This window comes from Poecilia reticulata, chromosome 16 (genome assembly GCF_904066995.2).
Source record: "Poecilia reticulata chromosome 16, P_reticulata-male-v2, whole genome shotgun sequence".
In the NCBI taxonomy this organism is placed as follows: domain Eukaryota; kingdom Metazoa; phylum Chordata; class Actinopteri; order Cyprinodontiformes; family Poeciliidae; genus Poecilia; species Poecilia reticulata.
In genome coordinates, this window is record NC_088845.1 from 11,974,280 (window position 1) to 11,993,121 (window position 18,842).

The following is an 18,842-nucleotide window of genomic DNA, read 5'->3' on the forward strand; positions in this document are numbered from 1 at the left end:
GCTTTAGCCGTAATTGCTGACAATAAATAGTATTTTTGCTGATACGTTGTGGGTATTATTGGGTTAACCCCCTACAAAAACAAGAGCAGGTTCTGACTAATTGATTTGTAAAGGTCAACTTTCATCCTGTCTCATTGCATATTTGTCTTCTCATAGCATCACTTGCACTGACCCAGGATTTGCACTTTACCTCTGCAGAAAGTCAAACAACATTCAGAGAAACGACACTTCATCTTAATTGCAAAACATTTATTTCAAAGAAATCATCTATAAAAAAACATAGGGAAACTTTAATATGTACAAAATCCAAGTTCATTTCCTCTTTTACAGCAAAGTTTTATGTTCTACATTTCTATCTGAGACAAAAAAAAAAAAAAAACATCTCATGAAAAATAGTAAGATAAACCTTTAATACATCCAGCAGTTTAATATATACAGGTGAACCTCCTGAGAATTGGACAAGCAATAAATTGTGACATATGAATCTGAATGCTGAGGGTGAGGTCAGGCTTTAAACTGCTGAACAAGCTTTTTTAAGAAGTATGAAGAAATCCCCATATTTCTCAAGATCTAACCAATGGACAGAAAAATCTGCACGTTCCGAGAAACGCTACACAACATCAGCTTGTACAATCTATGCAGTGCTAGAGTGTTGACAGTAAGACATAAAAAAACAACATGAAGAGAACTACGCTGACTTTTAAGCACCGATGTTAGATAAACAAACATAAATGTTGTCACTGAGAACATTTTCTGGAATTATTTTTTTGAAGTTTCTATATGTCAAAACTCACTCTCCACCGCTCAGCCACATTTATCTCTTCACCTCTAACCGATATCAGATCATGACGGAGTAGGAGGTATGTTCACTATCTGCAGATGTTAGAGACCCGGTGCTTTTTCTAGATCTTCTATTCTTCAACCTTTCAATTCCGACCCAGTCTTTCTGCCCAAGCATCTCCTTGCACATTTTCAGCAGCTCCCTCCTGAACTTCACCCCAACAAAGCCGTACAGCAGAGGGTTCAGGGCACAGTGTGAAAGCCCCACGCTTTCAGTGATCAAGATCCCAATGTCCAGCACATGGCCAAACTCGCAGCCCCCAGCCACCACATGCAGCTTCTGCAGGCTGTCTGCCAGCTGGAAGCAGTTGTACGGAGCCCAGCAGATGACGAACACAGATACCAACGAAATGATGAGACGGAGAGACTTGCGCCTTTGACGACGAGTGGCGTTGCACAGAGACCTGAAGATCTGGACGTAGCAGTAGAGCATGACGAGCAGGGGAAGACCAAAACCCAGACTCAAGCTGACAAGCTGCAGGCTCACCTGCCACTGGTCGGAATTCTTTGTGAACCATACTTGGCACACCTGCATCCTCTCGTCGTCGCTATGGTCCACTTCCACCACTTGTTTGAATGCAATGTCAACTCCGCTCAGGCCGAGGCACACCACCCAGATGGCTGCACATGCAAACTGAGCGTGGCAGGTGCTGCGTTTCCACCCTGACCTGACGGCGTGAACGATGGCCAGGTAGCGGTCGAAGCTGATGCAAGCCAGGAAGAGGATGCCGCTGTAGCGGTTCAAGGAGAAGAGAGCACCAGAAATCTTGCAAACTGCTGTGCCAAACACCCACTGATTAGCCCACTGCACTGCAAACAGGGGCAGAGTGAAGGCCAGCAGGAGGTCAGAAATGGCCAGGTGCAGGAGGAAGGTGTCCGTCAGGGAGAAGGCGCAGGCTCCTCCGCTTTGGGAGTTTCTGTAGCGTCTGATCACACACAACACCAAGACATTGCCAACAACAGCCAGGACAAACACCAGGCAGTACACGATGGGGGAGTAGTTCCTAGCAAAACCATAGATGCTCTCTTGATTGCATGGAATTGCAATCACCTCAGTTCCTGGAGAATCTGTGTCATAATCTTCGTAACTCTGATCATCCAAAAGAGAAAAGAAGACCTCAGTCAGATTGATGAATTTCTTATCTATATTATTAACACATTTTTATCTGAAGAAATAATTTCTGTGTAAGTAACACAATTTCCTTAATTACAAGAAAACTATAGCAAAACTAGAGTGATTACAGAATGATTATTAACGTGTCTACTTACAACATAATCATAATCAGTTGTTGCTGCTGTTGAATCCATGCTTGCAGAAAACAAAGAGGCAGCAGAACGACTGAAATCATCCAAGAGCACACTCAGCTCAAAAAAGCATCAGCTCAGCCACTGAGTCTGAAACGACGAGGGATCAGAAAGAAGAAGTCAAAAATTCAGGAACTGAATCTTTGTACACTTTGGACAGATGTGCATAAAACTATAGTAGGAATGGATGAGTGTGTCAAGGAAATTGTGACATATTTTTAAGACGTCTGCAGACAGCTACAAAAACTTCTGCTTAATTCGATGTGAATATGGAACTTTTGAGGAGGTATGCAGATTTTTAAAAATATTTCTACAACATTCAAACTGCATTTTACAATACCAAAAGTGAAAATTTGGAATTGACAGAAAAGCAGAAATAGCTTTTACTAAAATATAAAAAAAATATTATTCCCTGGAGAAATGAAAGCGCTTGCTGGACAGAAACATCAGTCTTGTTTTGCTCAGCTCTGGTTTGTAACATCTAATATCATACTCTGTCTGCAGCAGTAATCTTATACACATTTATATAAGATTTTTCCTAAATCTTCTATAGTTTTAAAAAAGCTTAGACTGTCAAAATTGAACTCGTTTTCAATATTTACTCAGGAGATCTGAAAAAATGCAGGATAAAAAATATATATATTTAAAAAAGACTTACCCACTCTTGAGATTTTGTGAAGAAGAAAGGATGCGACTAGGGCGCAGGGCAAACTAAGCCAACATATCACATTAGCGAGAAATAAACAGAGCAGGATATGAAGTCATTTGCACATCTATGTGGTTAATAAGTCAATATGCATGTGTTCCTATAAGAGCATTTTTTTGTTCTGTTTTTTTTTTACATTCATCATGCCATCTGTCTGATACAATTCAGCTGAAAAGAAAACATCTGCTAACAGGAAATATGCAAAAAATGAAAAAGTTGCAATAACCTGGTTGCATAAGATATGCATCCTGAAACCAATACTTTGCTACATCACATTGATTCAGTTCCACAAGCAATTAATTGTATACAATATTCAGTTGTGGCATTTCCATGTGCCTTGGGTGATTCTAAGCAAAAGAGTCTAACACTGAACATTCATTCCTGACTGATAGCATCATAGGTGCCTTGCTTTACATCTGTATGAACACATAGCCATGTTCCAGAGAGGGATGCCACCTAAGCAGCAGTACTTCTGCACATATCATCTTAGGTATAAGTCACTGACATGCATTTAAATTACGTCTTTTGTGGTCATTTAAATGCATAAATTACCACACTGGACTTGGTGTTTTGGCTACCAAGTCAAATCACGACGGTGACGATGATGGTGACGTCTGCATTGCCCTGCACGCAGTGCGCTGCAGGTTCAATCCCTGCTTTGCTGTGTCCTTGGCAAGACACTTCACCCACCTTGCTAGGTGGTGGGAGCCACTGCTGTGGCGATCCATTAGCTTGCTACCATCAGTGTGTGAATGGGTGAGTGCTTTGGGGTCCTCTGGTCTTGATATGTGTAGACATATCTGGACTTGATATGTCCAGAAGACAAAAGTGTCAGTGTGAACATTGACACTTTTTCAGTGAGATTTCACAAAGTTCAAGAATTTTGTCCTCTGAATGAGTGAGTCTATAATGTAGTGACTGTGGCAGGATCAAGAAATAATACCATTAAACTAAATGGAGAGAAAGATATCTCTCATGCATTGTCCTCCACCTTTTTCCACTAACTCCAAAAGTACAACTTTTAAATAAGAAAAAATCTTATATTTAGATGATTGCTGAAAGCTATTTAAAGCTTTTTTTTTTAGATTAGCAGTAAGTAAAACTGTATAAGGAATGTTTTTTTTTTCATCAAAACTATTTCAGTTAATGCTGTTTAAAGAGAAAAATGTGTCCCAAAATAGACTGATAAAAAACTGTGAATACCCTGTTCAGAGTAGTCTACAGTTATGCAGACTGGTTGTTGCAGCATTTTGTAATATTTGTTCCTGCAATACATGTTTGTTTTTTGTTCAGTTTTCCAAAATAAATGTCAAATTGGTGACAGACGTTTTTGGTTATAATGGTCTCAAAAATCTGCAAACCTGCTAAAATTCAAGATTTCTAAGACTTTAAAACCTTGAATTTGAGCAGTTTTGCTGATTTTTGATGCTGTTTCAGTGCATTTGTCCTCTACAGTTTTTAGAAAAGGTAGATTTTTAAATGAAATCAAAGCATATTTTAGGTCGGAAAGAAAAGGTAGGAAGGCTGAGTTCAGACAAACACAAGGTGACAAACCTCAGTGCCGCTTTAAGAGCACATATGAATCACACAGTGAGCCACAGTCACCACTGGGCAGACAGAGCAATAAAAAAAAAATCCAGCCTATTAATTTGGAGTGACGGTGTGATTTTTTTTTTTTACCAACAGATGCACTGACTTTCTGAGGAACTGAGGACTCTTGTGGTTAGTCTTGTTTCAAGCATCTTATCTGAGGGTCTTCTCGTAAAGCAAATGTTGTGCAACACCCAGGATGTTGTGCTTTCTCAAGAGAAGATCGGTGTTCATACTCAACTGATATATTTTTAGATGCCCTTTTGTCTTTGTACAAAAGTCGCAACATATACAGAGATGTATATGTTGCAACAATTTTCAGTATAAATCCAACATTCTTTTATTTCTTCTTGATCTGTACACATATACTGATGAGCCTTTCTGACGGGAATAAAGCAAGACACAAGCTGGTCAGAAATTAGCTTGTCACTGCCCTCTGGTGGTCAGACTCTGTAATTGAATTGTTGTGGCTGAAACATTCTGAAGTATTTCATTAAAGAACTCGAATGTTAAGAGAGAAACAATATCTACAACTTCGAAGAGACGTTTTTGTCCATACATGTTTAATATGACTTTTATACACTTTTTAACTATTTGGAGGAAATGCTCAGATTTCCTAATGCATGTTTTTACAGTAAGAAAGAAAAATAAACTGTGTATATATATAGATATATATATATGGCACGTTAAGTTGAACACATGTGGTTTTCAAATTTTAATTGATATTGAGGAAAGCTTAATTTTTCTATATTTATGTTGCAATCAACATGATTTGTCTCCATTGCATTAGTTTTTAACATGATATGTTTATTTTATATGATATTTGATCTGTGTTGTTTGAGTAAGGTGGGGTGGAAAAAGGGAGTTTTAAGAGGTTGTATTAAGCAACAGGTGCTTGTAGCACTAAAGATGCTAGTAAAAACCTGCTGCTAAAACAGGTGTATAAAAATACAATATTAGAATAAAATCAATATTCAGCACCCTTGGTGACTTGGTCCAGGTCCAAACTAAAAAGGAATATAAGTAAATTTGGGATAGTACTGAGGATTTTGAAATTATCCAGGAGAGGAGAACATATAGCCAAAGACACTGCAATTACCAGCGAGCGTGTGTGCGGTTTGGTTACTTATTCTGTCTCGGTTCTGTTTCCAGTGGGAAGTAGTGGTGGAGTGAGCGCTGGACGGGTCAGCAGGTGAATGGTGTGGGATCTAGGAGGGCAGCTACAGGAGAAGCAATGGGACTTGTGGAGGAGGTTCAGAGGAGGAATTTCCCAACTTACAAAAGAGACGAGAAGATTAACACCAGGATTCAAGAAAGAAGCTGACTGTAAGGAGGGAGGAAAGATAGTGGTAAGTACTCATACTTGGAACTAGCAAGTGATAGAATTAGAGAGCCTGATTACCACATAATGTGAGAAAACAATCTGGTACTTACTTCAGGAAATTTGCTCCTCTTTTAGTTCTTCCTGGTTAGTCTTGATGAGCTCCACCTAGTGGCCACACCAGTCAGTCACACCCTGCGAAGATGGAAGATAGGAGAGACACACACCCACTCTCCTGCACACAACTTCCTTCATAACAAAAATTCTCAAGTTTTTTGAAAAATCCACGACATGTTTACATATGTAGTAGAAGGACAGAAAAAACTTTTTTCCCTGACATCACTTTCAAATTATGTTATGCACATTTAATCATGCTGCATATGCTTGGCAGTGGGGCCGGTGTGTTCAGGGTGAAGTATCTTTCATCGCACAAAGTGTTTTCATGCAAGAAAGTAGAATTTTCTAATTATCTTCTCTCACATGTTACCTGTCATTTTCATCTTTGCAAGTCTGCAATAGCGTCAAATATTTTCAATGTTATGATTCTGAATTAAACAGCGTCTTTGAGACGTTCAAAACTTGGGTTTTGTTTTACCTGTTAGGCGTGATCTACATGAACAACTATTTATACAGAAATTGAATTACCCAGAGCAGGACACTATTAACAAATGGCGTCCTACTATTTCTATCTAAATTTCAATTATATGCTATTTTGTTAGTCTGTTACATTTAATCACATGAGATAAGTTGAAATTTAATGTCGTAGGATGGACAAAATGTTTGGGGGGCATATACACATTTGTAAGGCACTGAACATTTGTGCAGCATTTTCAAACACATAAAGTTCAGCTGTAAAAACAAATTTTATTATTATAATTTTTGGACCTGTGTGCCAACGGAGGTACAGTGTTCATGCTTCCGTGTTGAAAGATCTTTGTTTAATGACAACACTCTTCTGTCCTTGAGCGTCACAGTTCATTTTCTACTCTTTGTTTTCATTACACTGAGCTGGACCCTCAGTATGTCAACACACCACACCTCACCAAAGTGGCTAAAATATAAATATGCACTTGAAGCCTGCTTTGTTCCTTAATTACTTTTTGCTGATAAAGTCCAGCAAACCCTTTCAAAACATGTAATACGCCCTAAAAGCTAAATGATTCTTTTCTATGCATAATGTTTGCACTTGCTTAGATGGTCAGACTGTTTGCCATGTTGTATCAACAGAAACTGTGCTTTGGATTGTGTCTGTTGTCATGCTGGTTATAAAAGCAGTTGGTCTGCTTTTTCTCTCCAGTGATTATTTTCTGACTGTGACCACCTTCGACATAACAGAAAATACTTTGAGACACAAACAAGGTAATGTCTGACATCTATTATATTTTCTGTCATAGATGATATAAAGTTAAACTTGCTGGTTGATAAGCTGACAAGAGTCTGAAAATATTCAAACTCTTCTTTTCTTTAGCTTTTAGCCATGGCGTTCCAGTCTAATGTTGTTACCTCACAACCTACCCAGTACACAGTAACAACTGGACGTTCTTCAGACTGGAATACAAATGTGTGCGACTGCTGTGAAGACTGCGGCATCTGTATGTGTTTTTATGGGATTGTAAAAGGAAGCTGGTAACGTTTTCTTCTCCAATAAATCAGAATTTTTATTTGCTCATCTGCCTTTCATCTGAAGGTCTATGTGGAGCATTTATCCCATGCATCCTTGGTTGTAAAGTGGCTCAAGATAACGGGGATAGCTGCTGTCTACCTTTCCTCCCAGGTGCCATGATTGCTTTAAGAACAAGCATACGCAGCAAATACAACATTGAGGCGAGTGGAAAAGTTCATCATTAAACAAAACAAAGGAGAACAAAAATTGCATGCTAAATTTAAAAAAGAACCCGTTTTTGAATCTAGGGATCTTTTGTGGGTCTAAGATTTTAAGTATATTTTAGTCGTTAAACTTAATACTAATTTTTCACAATTTGTCTGATGCTTTTGAATTTTAGGGCTCTGTGTGTGACGACTGGGTGGTCATGGCCTGCATGCCTTTATGTGGACTGTGTCAGATGGCGCGAGAGCAGAAGATGAGAGGATAAACAGATTGCTGATTAATCTTTAAATAACTAAGAAAAAAAAAGAAAGAAAAAATTAGCATTGTGAATGTGAAAAACGGAAAGGAAAATTAGAGACATTTAATGTAACCATATCTTGTATTACTTTAACATTTCTTACTATTATACATCTGCTTTATAAGCTGGGAACTGTAAATGACGTAAAGTGAAGGTAGAGATACAGAGTGTTGAAACTAAGCTAAATGATCTTACAAGTCTTGTAGAGTTACTGTGTTGAATTAACAATAAAAAAAGACAAATAAAAGATAGTGACATTTATAACAGTACTGGTCCCTCCTTATGCAGAAATAGTTTTGGACAATTAAGCATATAAAGGTTTAAAAACATTATTCAGAACTATTTTATTTAATTATGTTTCAATAGTGCATCACGTTTTCTTTACAGCGATGTTTTCTATTTTTTGTACTTACTTGTACTTACACAATCACTGGTATTTCAATAAATCAAATGGGAAATAGCTAATTGTGGGTTTTGTTTATTTTAACGTCATGTACTCTAGTTTTAACTGGAAGGACTTCAGTGGGCTGCCACTATCTTCCTCTTTCTGACTAAGTCCGTGTTTTCAGTCATGTAGCGACAGAGCTCTCTGAAGGAACAAGGTGAAAGGATCAGGGTTCATCTGAACAGGTAAGGAAAGTGTGTTAGTAACTTTGATGTATTTTAAGGTCAGTCTGATACACTAAATTTACTAATTTTCTTTAAGAGATAAAGTAAATGAGTAAGTGAATATGCTACTGTGCCTTTAATTTGAAAGTGATGCTACATTATCACATGACGGGTTTTGCACAATAATAGGTTCCTTAAAGACACACTGTACAAAAAGTTTACTTGTTTACTTACGTATGTCTTTATTATACAACTTATGCTGCACTCTTGGACATTTTTCTCTGACTTGATGACAAAAGTTTGAGATGCAGGTTAGTTGCAGATTCTGCTAACAACTTTGGAAATTCTCCGGGCTAAAGTAAGGAGAAGAAAAGCTTCTAAATATTAAAATAGTCACGTGAGGCTGATGAAGCTAACAGTTAGTCTTACCTCTCACCAATTGCTGTGAGTAGTGCATGCACTGGCATATTATTTTCCTGTTTCACATGACATGTCTATTTTCTTTAAAAAGAAAAAAATGAGCTGTATCCTTAAAGTGCAACTAATGTAAAGATTATTAAAGTTATAATACTACTATGCAAATATTGCATTGTTATCTTGATCAAACTAAAGCAATATTACATGATAAATGTCTGCCAAATTTAGTAAGAGTTAGAGACCTTATTGCACAGAATATTTAGAGCTATTTATGATTCACAGAATGTGCCTTGTGAGCTGATAATAGAAGTTTATTTAGTCAAGCTATCTTCTCTGGTATCATACTGCAATCAGCTGCTCAACAGACATACACCAAGTACACCGACTGCAGTTTTAAAACAGTAATAAAGATAATTGGAGGTTCCTAGTTTAGATTACATTCCACCAATGGTACATGTTGTTATTGGCCATCAGTATGTTCTAATTGAAAGATTTGTCTTTCTAAAGTTAAAAGGAAAAAAAATTAAATACCACAAGTGTGCAACAAAACTGTGGCACTCCAAGCTCTAATCAGCCAACAAAAAGTCTGGTTATTTTGGCGCTTTCTCTGGAATTTAATTGAAATTACTTTCATTTATAGGTTACAATTTTGTAGTTTTAACTACCTTGGTGTACCTTGATATTACTTACTACCGGTAGTAAACTCTCATTTAATTGATATTTGGTGGAGCAAAAACAAACAAGTTTGAAATAAACATTGTGAAGATTGCAGTTCCATAATGTAATTATACAAATGAGAGGAAGAAAAAGAGGGAACGGGGAGTGGGGATATGAAAGTATTAACAATGGTGTATTCTTTTTATCACAAGGTCCCAGTTTTATGACAAATACAACCACACCCGAATCATACAACTCCATCTGAAACTACAAGGAAAACGGGTAAAACTGAAATGTCTTTGCATTTACAACTATTGCTTTTTTAATTATTTGAAGTAAGTATTTAACACAATCTGATTTGAAATTAATCTCTGTTCACAGATTTCTCTTCTCCACTCAAGTGCAGCTACATTGAGGTCCCATCTGACATCACAAGAAAACCAACAATGGCAACGTTCAAAACCTTTTGAAGTCTTTTTTTTCCATGTCGTCTAGACAAAATGGTCACTCTGACTTATCAGCTTAGGCTGCTTGGACTTATTCTGTGTGCAGTTCAACTCATCAGCAGCTACAGCTTTAAAAGCTGCATTGCAGATCCGTACTATATCCTGACAAGTTTCAAATGCCAAAATCGAAACACGACAAAAATATCCGATATAGTAAAAGATCTCCCAAGATCCGCTGTCAATCTCACAGTTTCTTTCAACCCTGTGCAGCACATTCCCAACAACAGCTTTGCTCATTTACCAAACTTACAGTATCTCAGTTTGAATAAAAACCAGCTGAGTGCTATTGATCCTTTGGCTTTTCAGACACTGCATCAACTTAAGCATCTAAATTTGTCCTTTAACAATTTGTCAGACCTCAGCCCTTTAATGTTTGAGGACCTGCATAACCTCACCTCCCTTTTGCTGACAAACAATGTTTTAAAGACATTGCCTGAAGACATTTTCTCCAATGTTGCTAATCTAAAAACCTTAAATTTGAGGAATAACAATCTTACTAATTTTTCTGCAGTTGTGAAGTCTGTATCACATCTAACAAATCTAACGTTCTTAGATCTTTCCTCCAACAACTTGACTTCACTCAGTGATTTAAATATATCTCTACCACAATCCCTCAAGGTTTTAAACCTATGTAAAAACAATCTGCATACTTTGGGATGCAATCCACCACTCCTCAGATACATCCAGGTGCTTGATCTGTCATTTAATTCAAAGCTTCCCACGAACGCTTTAGAAGGAGTGGATTTGAGAAACGTAAAGAGGCTCCAGTTGCGGTCAACGAGTGTCAAGGCAGTGGAGTTTTTAAACATCAGCAACATCAATGCAGGTCATGTTGTTTTCTCAGGGATGGGTCTAAAGACTGACAGTCTACTTATGGATTTATGCACAATGCTGAGAAGAAAGCTGAGTTGGATTAAAAATATAGATTTAACACATAATCTCATTCATAATACAGCAAATTCTACCTTGTCTGTGTGCCCTAAGATCATTGGAGCTTTGGATTTATCCAACAATGATCTGAAAAAAGTACACTGCTTGGACTTTTTAGGCAAACAAGTCGGTATCAAGAAGTTTAATGCCGAGCACAACCATATTACTTCACTCGAAAGCTGTACAGTGCCCCATTTTAACAACTTAAAAGAACTGAGCTACCGTTACAATCGCATCCTCTCAGTCAGTGGATATGCTTTCCGTCACATGCCAAAGATTGAGATACTAAAGCTAAACATAAATAATATTGCTTTTCTCCATCGCAAAGCCCTAAGAGGGTTAAAAAATCTTAAGACCCTCAGACTGGACAATAACCTCCTGACTGATTTGTTTAATGACACATTTAAAGATAATTACAACCTGCAAATACTCAATCTGCGCAATAATCGCATTTCTGTTATATTTAATGAGACTTTTATGAACCTAAGAAATCTAACTACATTGGACCTTGGAGGTAATAAGATCACACAAATACATCCTTCTGGCCTTGATGGGTTAAGAAGTCTTTCAAAATTCTACCTAGATGGAAACAACCTGAAACAAATCGATCCATCACTCTACCGTGCATTCCAAGACACGCTTACAGTGCTGGATTTACAAAAAAATTTAATTCGTTTCTACAAAGAAAGTGTCATTTCCCCATTTGTAAAACTCAGCAAACTCAGTGATCTGAAACTGGACAGCCAGAGAAATTATGGCCTTGTTGTTTTACCTCAAAAATTTTTCAAAGGACTCCATTCGCTAGAATCTTTGTACCTCACCAACAACAAAATTGATTTTCTTCCCCCTGAAGCCTTTGATGATCTGACAAGCTTAAAGTTCCTCACACTGGATAACTGTTGTGTTGGAGTGGCCCAATTGAAACCAGGAGTCTTCAAGAATCTCAGAAATCTGACCAGGTTGGTTGTAGAAAATATGGGAATTCAGAACTTCTCCAAGGATGTATTTGGGAATCTTACAAAGCTACGCATGCTTCAGCTAAATCGTAATGTGATGCAGAGCATTTCTGTAGATGCTCTTGAGAGTTTACCTAAACTCCATTACCTTGACATGCGTAATGTCCCTCTTAGCTGTACCTGCAAAAACAGCCTTCTGCAAAATTACACAGTAAATAACCCAAATGTTCAGATAGTCTATCTCTACGAAATGAAATGTCAAGTGGATAAAAAACAAAAATTTCACAACTTTGATACAAAGGTTTGCTATATTGATCAAGGAAAGTATCTGTTTTTCAGCACAGCAGTTGTGATCTTTCTGTTTACAGTCTCTCCTTTACTTTATGTCAAACTGTATTGGAAAATCAAGTACAGCTACTATGTGTTCCGCTCCTGGTTTAGTAATCACTGGAGGAGACTCAGGGAGAAGGAGGAAAAGTGCGCATATGATGCTTTCATCTCCTATAATTTCTCTGATGAGGAGTGGGTCATGAATCAGTTGTTGCCCAACTTGGAGGGAAATGGATCGTCTTTTAAGCTCTGCCTGCATCACAGGGACTTTGAGGTGGGTCGCTACATTGTGGACAACATCGTCACTGCAGTGTACAGCAGCAGAAAAACCATTTGTGTCGTGAGCAAAAACTTCCTCCAGAGTGAGTGGTGCTCTCTGGAGATCCAGCTCGCAAGTTACAGGCTCTTCGATGAGCACCGAGACGTCCTTGTGCTTGTGTTTCTGGAGCCAATTTCCGAGAGGCAACTGTCATCCTACCACCGCATGAGGAAAGTAATGTTGAAAAAGACCTATCTTCAGTGGCCTGGCCCTGACTGCACTGATCCCTCACAGGCCCAAGAGCTGTTCTGGAATCAGCTACGCAGGGCAATCAGAGCAGGCAACAGACTGGAAACCGAACAAAATGACACAGATGAAGACTTTGCTCGAGCCACCAATGAAACAGGAAATTATGAGAAACTTATCGGACGGTGAAAATTATTTGCAACCTTAAACAGGTGCCCTTTGTTTATTGACACAAGTTATGTGATGCAATTGTAAATGTATATAAATTATTTTTTATGCAAACACCAATAGTAGTTAGCATGTTATGACCAATTTATTTCTATGTTCATTTATATTCTTACATATTCTCAGATGTTCTGTCATACAGTTTTTTCCACAAATGTACATCTTGTTTGGCAGTCACAATAAGTGAGAAACAACTTAGAAACAACTTTCAAAACAGCATTTTCTAAACCAGAAAAAAACTCAAGCTTCTTAAAGAATTGTACACTTTTGTGCATGTATTTGTAATGTAGCACTCAGCATAATAAAAGATGTTCTAAAGATGCAAACAATGCATAATTGGTTGTTTCCCTTTAATGAACACAAATTGAACCAAAAATAGTTTGTGATGACACCTATTGTTGTTTTTTCAGTTTAATACTGCTTCAAATAAGCACACATGAATACTTTGTCTTGATGGTACAAAACTCAGAGAGCAATGTCAGCAGGCAGTTGTCCATTCAGAGCTTAACCACGTATTAGTACAGTCTCATAGGAGGAAAAGACCAATGCTCCGGACTTGGTAAGGATGAAGATGGAGGTGCCAGGCTTCTTTCAAGCATGTGTGATGGGGGGTAGTGCATCATGTCAGTAGGATCGGGCCGGAAATTTTGGTGAACAGGTGAAAACTGACCAAAACCTTCTAAGTGATTACTCTGCGAGCGGTGGTGACTTTTTGATGGGAAGAAGGGCGCAAAATAAAACCTGTCAGTTTTAGATGGGTTCTGTTCTCGGGGAAAAACATGCAGATCTGCTGTATGTCTATCTTGGTGGGAAAAGAAAGGCTGGGCGTTGCTATGATGTGGCTGTTGCTCACTGAGCCGCTCTCTCAAGTTCCTAGTTTGGTTCACAAAATTGTTTTGAAACGAATCAAGCAAATCTGACTCTTGAGTCTTACATTTGTTGGTTTCCCAGAGTTCAAGCCCCGAGACATTGTCTTGTTGGTATGATATGGGAGAGTGAGCAAACAAGTCACTCACTGAGGTTCCAGAAGGCTCAAAGTCCATGTGAAGGAAGGGAGAGAAACCAGGTTTAAAGGTTTCATCCAAGGGTTTGACAAAGGTGTCCACAGGGTTTGCCAACTCTTCAGTAATCTTAATTAAAAAAAACAACAGAGAATATAGTGTCTAACATTAAAAAGCATTTTAAAAAATATAGCAATAAATACAATTAAAATGAAGTTTGAATGAAAAAGTCTAAAGATGAAAATACCCACTTTGGTTTGTTCTCTCAGTTCTACTTTTTTATGCAGTCAGACATATATAAACCTGAAGCCATAATACATATTGAGCTGTCCCTCTATGTTTGCAGTGATAAAGACTGTAGCTTTAAGATCTATACCTGTTGTAGATTGTTGCGTGTCTGAGGACTGGATGTCCAGTATAAACGTTCACTTCCTGTGGTTTTCACAGATGCATCTGAAAGAGGGAAGCAAAACTGAATAACTGCTGTAAATCCAAGTGTATACTACTGCTTTTTAAAACAAATATTGACTATGCATATGTATTGTAATCCGTTGCTAAGCTACAACTCATGACATGAAACAATTTTCAACCCAGTTTGAAGCATCAATACCATTTGAAGCTGTCATAAATAAAACCAAAAACTGGATTAATATTTTCTTCAACCACATTTGCCCCAAAACAAATCCCTTTTAAATAACCTACTTAAAACAGTAGGTTATTTAAAACCTAAGTTAAAAACAATTAAGAAAACCTTTGAAAAATATATATTTTTCACTTCATTAATTAATTGATGTGTTCCTATGAAAAGGTATAAGATATTATTTTGAATGATTGCTCGCTACACAGTAAATCATTATGTAATAATACTGTTCAAGGCCCAAGATTGCCATAGTATGAACATGAAGAGTAGGATGACCAAATTTTTCTGTTTTAAAAAGCCATCCAAACTGATGCCGTTATCAGAATTAAAGGGTCAAACTATGAACTACTATGTTTCTTTGAAAGTTAAATGATAAACATAAAAATTAAGTAAATGTAAATTTTTTTACCTGTAGAAAAAAGCTTGTCGTCTCCCATCATGTGTTGTTCTTGCTCAATTGAGGCCTGTGAAGGATCTTTATAAAATCTAAGCGATCGCTGCATCTCCTGGAGGTTTGCTTGTAGGTGGGGCCCATGTCTCTCTTGCAGGGCTTTTAGTAACACCTCCCTGGTTTCTGACGCCAAGTCTCTCCTGTGTGGTACTGGAAAATGCAGCCATTCACTCAAATGTTCTGCCACTTCATGTGTGGTCTTCCATACGTGTTCTGGATCTTGGTGTAAGTTCTGTTGGTCAAAGTTGTCAGCAGAGAGTGAGGCAACATGTCGTGGACTTGATACTAGATAATCTGTTTCAGATGAAGAGTCCTGGTCTCCATTTATTGTCTTGTTCACAGTCTTAATTTTATCTCTAGTATCAAGAGGCTTTGGTTGTAAGGCTTTGTCCATTCCAGACATACAACTATCTGTGTGTTTGGTCTTTGTTGTTTGGAAGCGTTTTTTACTTTGGTTGGTGCTCGTAAAACTTTCACAAGAAGAGGGAAGTTGATGCTGAAGTCTCTGACCGGATGTGATATCTGCCCCTGGATTGCTAAACTGCAGGTTCATCATTTCAATATCTTGGGAGTCATCGTGGGTCTTTGTAGAAGTCTTTGCTTTCTTTTTAACTGGTACATCAGTGTCAGCAACCAGCAAACCATCACTGGAGAGCAGAATGGGATTAGAAGGTGTTGATGATAAATAGGGTGTGTTATTGTTCTCCTCGTTTGTATTTTCCTCACTTTGTTCAAGTTTGCTCTGCTCACTTAGCACACGTTCAATATTGATGGACTTCACCTCATGGTTGAAGAGACCATGGTGTCCTAAGAGGCGGCTTTCTGTGATGATACTCGGCTCCTGCGTAACAGGAACAGTGCTTAAAATTTGTGCATTTTTCCTTGTGGGTAAATGACAACTGTGGTGATTGTTTGGGTAAAAGCTCAAGTTTTTCTTGCTTTGGGAAAAGCAGTGATGGTGGTGTGACTTGTTTTTTGAGGTGTCTCTCTTGTCAGCCCTCATCTGACATCTCTCCTTGCGGGTCCTAAGACGTTTTGTTTTGTGCTGCTTGTCTCTGCCATGGTTAAAATATTTTGAGTCTCCAGTCAGTGTGGTGACACAACAACACTTTTTATCTGTTGCTTTTGACTGATTTTTGTATGAGTATTTTTTTTCTGATGAAGACCTGCCACATACGTGGCTCATGCTGCAAGGGGATCTGTGGAAAGATAACATAAACTGATAAATGAAAATGTTTGTCTCCTCAGGGAAACTGCAACTGAGATTTCTTGTAGCTATTTTTAAACAATTTAAATTCTTCCATACAGGCGGCTGGCCATTTCTTGTTAAATTTGCAGTCATGTAATATGCTTTCCATTTTCAGACAAGGGATTGAACAGTGCTTTGTGAGACGTTCTAAGGATGAGAGGTTGTTTAATAACCTAACTGTGCTTTAAACATTTCCACAACTCTAACCCTAGTCTGTCTGCCATGTTCCTTTGTCTTAATGATGCTATTTGTTTATGATGTTTACTAACCCTGAAATAAATTAACTTTTCAAAACTGGTCTAATTTATTGAATATGACTGAATTTCATGCTACTCCAAAATAACATGACATCCCCTATTTCATTGACTTTATGGAAAGCTTGGGGAAATTGGATTAACAAAAACAGCACAGCTGATACGAATGGTTGCTTTAAAATATTTCTTCTTATGTCAACAGCAGTTTCCCCCAGTGAAAAACTTTCTGTCATCATTATTGCTTTGCATCAGAAGGGCTCAACAAGCAAGAATATATCAATTTGCTGAAAATAATGTTTCAGGGTACCAAAGAAAGTTAAACAATTTCCAGGACTATCTCCAAACACCAAAGGGATTAAACAAACAGATCAGGTTGTCAGCAGTGCAGAACCTGCTTAGGAATGACATCTGGAAGGTGGAAGTGTTTCTAGAAGTACTGGAGGAGCACTACAAAAACCATCTTCCTCAAGAAAATTATCAAGGACCAATCACATTCAGGATTGGGGTACATGATGACTAAAGCAAAACTATTCATTAGAAAACAAACATGTAGAACAGTATTTCTCAACCCTGGTCCTCAGCACCCCCCCTGCTCTGCATGTTTTAGATGTGCCTCTATTCCAGAACAGCTGATTCAAATGATTGCATGACCGTCAATTACTGCAGAAGCCTGTTAATCACCTAGAGATACAATTCATGTGTGTGGCAAAAGGGAAATAGCGAAAACATGCAGGACTGGGGGGCGCTGAGGACCAGGGTTGAGAAAAGAGTCATCCCATGCTGACAGTGAATCATCCAAAAACCACTCATAAATTGCCTAAAAATCCTGCATTAATTAAAAATAGTATCAAACCATGCTCCAGAAGCGGGTTCGTCAGACAATTCAGGACCAATTCTGGTGATGAGCGATGCTTTTCACTGTACAAAAATGGAATCAACCTCAAAACTAAAGTAAGAAATAAGTGGCTTTGGGACCAAAGCATTAAAATCCCAGGTTCATATTCGTATATCATGCTTTTCAGAACCTGTTAGCACTTTAGTAATGTGATGTACTATTCAATGAATGCCTTCATTAATTGATTAAATGCATATCATACACACATCTGAAAAATATTGCAAATAAATGTAAAGAATTAAACTCTGCACAACAAAAAACATTTTTGTCCGTTTCAAAACTTTTGGGAATGCCTGTCCTCTAAATAAAGCTAACAGGGTGTTCTAGCATTTTAAAACAACAGTTGTACATTTAGGGGAAATGAACTGTGCAAACATGGACAAGTGTAAATTCTTAGAATCTATCAGCAGCTACTGATCCTTCTCGCAGAGATCCGAGTATCATCTCTTCAGGTTACTTTGGAAAAGGTCCACAACAATCAAGTCCATTCCTGCCAGAAATCACAAGTAACTGACTTGACATGGAGCAGACGAATCTCTTTTAAGGTGACAAAAGCAATGGTGTTAAGCACCTTTGAGTTTTTCTTCAAACTTGAATTAGGACATACTTTTGATCCTGTTATAAAATCATGAAGTAGAGTCACGCGTATACCCACATAATTTTCAACAACGCTGATATATAGGAAGCTAAGCAAGGGCCACCTAAAGCATAACACCGGCAGCACCAACTACTCATAAGAAAATGAGTCACCAAGTGCGAGTTATAGGAAATACAAACTACAGCAGAAACAGGGCATCCACAATCCTGAGTCAAACTGACACACAGGTGACAAAGAGTTTCCACACTAATTATATCAGGTTTGACAGCATTTGTGGGCTCATACATTTAATAAACCCTTATTTCTGGGATCGTCCAATCAGTTAACAACGGTTAGTCAGCTGGTAACGTCAACCAACAGGTGTAATCTAATCTAAATCATGAAATAGCTGCTGTGGATTCTAAAAAACAAAACATGCACACATATATAAAAACGAATACATTTACTTTAAATTTAGGTTAATATTTAGTGACTAGAGAACATGAAGGTAGTATTATACAGTAACATAAAAGTGTTTAGACAACACTGCGCCTTACCGAAATGGTCCGGTACTTTCCTCGCCCTTGAATCTTTCGTTGCTTGGCAACACACCGAAGCTGCGTTTCTTTGCGCAGTCCAACTGCGCAGTACTGACACCCTCGAACGACGACAAGAAGGGCGAAACCATTTTTGACAAACAATGGGGTAGATCTGTCTCATTACTAATCATATTTTCGTTTAAACGGTGTATA

General features: G+C 38.0%; 4 protein-coding genes across 4 annotated transcripts; 2 read left to right on the forward strand and 2 right to left on the reverse strand.

Annotated features, from left to right (window-relative positions):
• Positions 1 to 234: 234 nt before the first annotated feature.
• cxcr3.2 (chemokine (C-X-C motif) receptor 3, tandem duplicate 2) lies at positions 235 to 3,029 on the reverse strand. The gene is made up of 3 exons (XM_081616873.1): positions 2,804 to 3,029; positions 2,110 to 2,235; positions 235 to 1,930 (listed from the first exon to the last, which is right to left on the reverse strand). The coding sequence occupies exons 2-3, from the start codon at positions 2,146 to 2,148 to the stop codon at positions 839 to 841; spliced, it is 1,131 nt and encodes a 376-aa protein (XP_081472999.1). The 5' UTR covers positions 2,149 to 2,235; positions 2,804 to 3,029; the 3' UTR covers positions 235 to 838.
• Positions 3,030 to 5,700: 2,671 nt separating this feature from the next.
• Positions 5,701 to 7,896, forward strand: cnfn (cornifelin). Its single transcript, XM_081616876.1, has 5 exons — positions 5,701 to 5,790; positions 7,060 to 7,121; positions 7,231 to 7,354; positions 7,450 to 7,586; positions 7,766 to 7,896. Exons 3-5 carry the CDS (start codon positions 7,240 to 7,242, stop codon positions 7,853 to 7,855), a joined length of 342 nt encoding a protein of 113 aa, XP_081473002.1. The 5' UTR covers positions 5,701 to 5,790; positions 7,060 to 7,121; positions 7,231 to 7,239; the 3' UTR covers positions 7,856 to 7,896.
• A 2,175-nt stretch (positions 7,897 to 10,071) lies between these two features.
• Positions 10,072 to 13,103, forward strand: tlr21 (toll-like receptor 21). The gene has a single exon (XM_081616870.1). The coding sequence runs from the start codon at positions 10,072 to 10,074 to the stop codon at positions 12,985 to 12,987; it is 2,916 nt and encodes a 971-aa protein (XP_081472996.1). The 3' UTR covers positions 12,988 to 13,103.
• Positions 13,089 to 18,800, reverse strand: prr19 (proline rich 19). The gene is made up of 4 exons (XM_081616871.1): positions 18,648 to 18,800; positions 15,074 to 16,314; positions 14,401 to 14,477; positions 13,089 to 14,153 (listed from the first exon to the last, which is right to left on the reverse strand). Exons 1-4 carry the CDS (start codon positions 18,776 to 18,778, stop codon positions 13,539 to 13,541), a joined length of 2,064 nt encoding a protein of 687 aa, XP_081472997.1. The 5' UTR covers positions 18,779 to 18,800; the 3' UTR covers positions 13,089 to 13,538.
• Between the last annotated feature and the right edge of the window lie 42 nt (positions 18,801 to 18,842).

Bases quoted from the DNA above. Each gene is read 5' to 3' on its own strand.
- prr19 (XM_081616871.1), bottom strand. From the start codon at position 18,778: ATGGTTTCGCCCTTCTTGTCGTCGTTCGAGGGTGTCAGTACTGCGCAG. The intron at 14,478-15,073 runs GTAAAAAAATTT...TCCCTCTTTCAG, and splicing joins CGACAAGCTTTTTTCTACAG to ATGCATCTGTGAAAACCACA. The intron at 14,154-14,400 runs GTATAGATCTTA...TTTTTAATTAAG, and splicing joins CACGCAACAATCTACAACAG to ATTACTGAAGAGTTGGCAAA.
- cnfn (XM_081616876.1), top strand. From the start codon at position 7,240: ATGGCGTTCCAGTCTAATGTTGTTACCTCACAACCTACCCAGTACACA. The intron at 7,355-7,449 runs GTATGTGTTTTT...TTTCATCTGAAG, and splicing joins CTGTGAAGACTGCGGCATCT to GTCTATGTGGAGCATTTATC. The intron at 7,587-7,765 runs GCGAGTGGAAAA...TTTGAATTTTAG, and splicing joins GCAGCAAATACAACATTGAG to GGCTCTGTGTGTGACGACTG.
- cxcr3.2 (XM_081616873.1), bottom strand. From the start codon at position 2,148: ATGGATTCAACAGCAGCAACAACTGATTATGATTATGTT. The intron at 1,931-2,109 runs GTAAGTAGACAC...TTGGATGATCAG, and splicing joins CAACTGATTATGATTATGTT to AGTTACGAAGATTATGACAC.
- tlr21 (XM_081616870.1), top strand. From the start codon at position 10,072: ATGGTCACTCTGACTTATCAGCTTAGGCTGCTTGGACTTATTCTGTGT.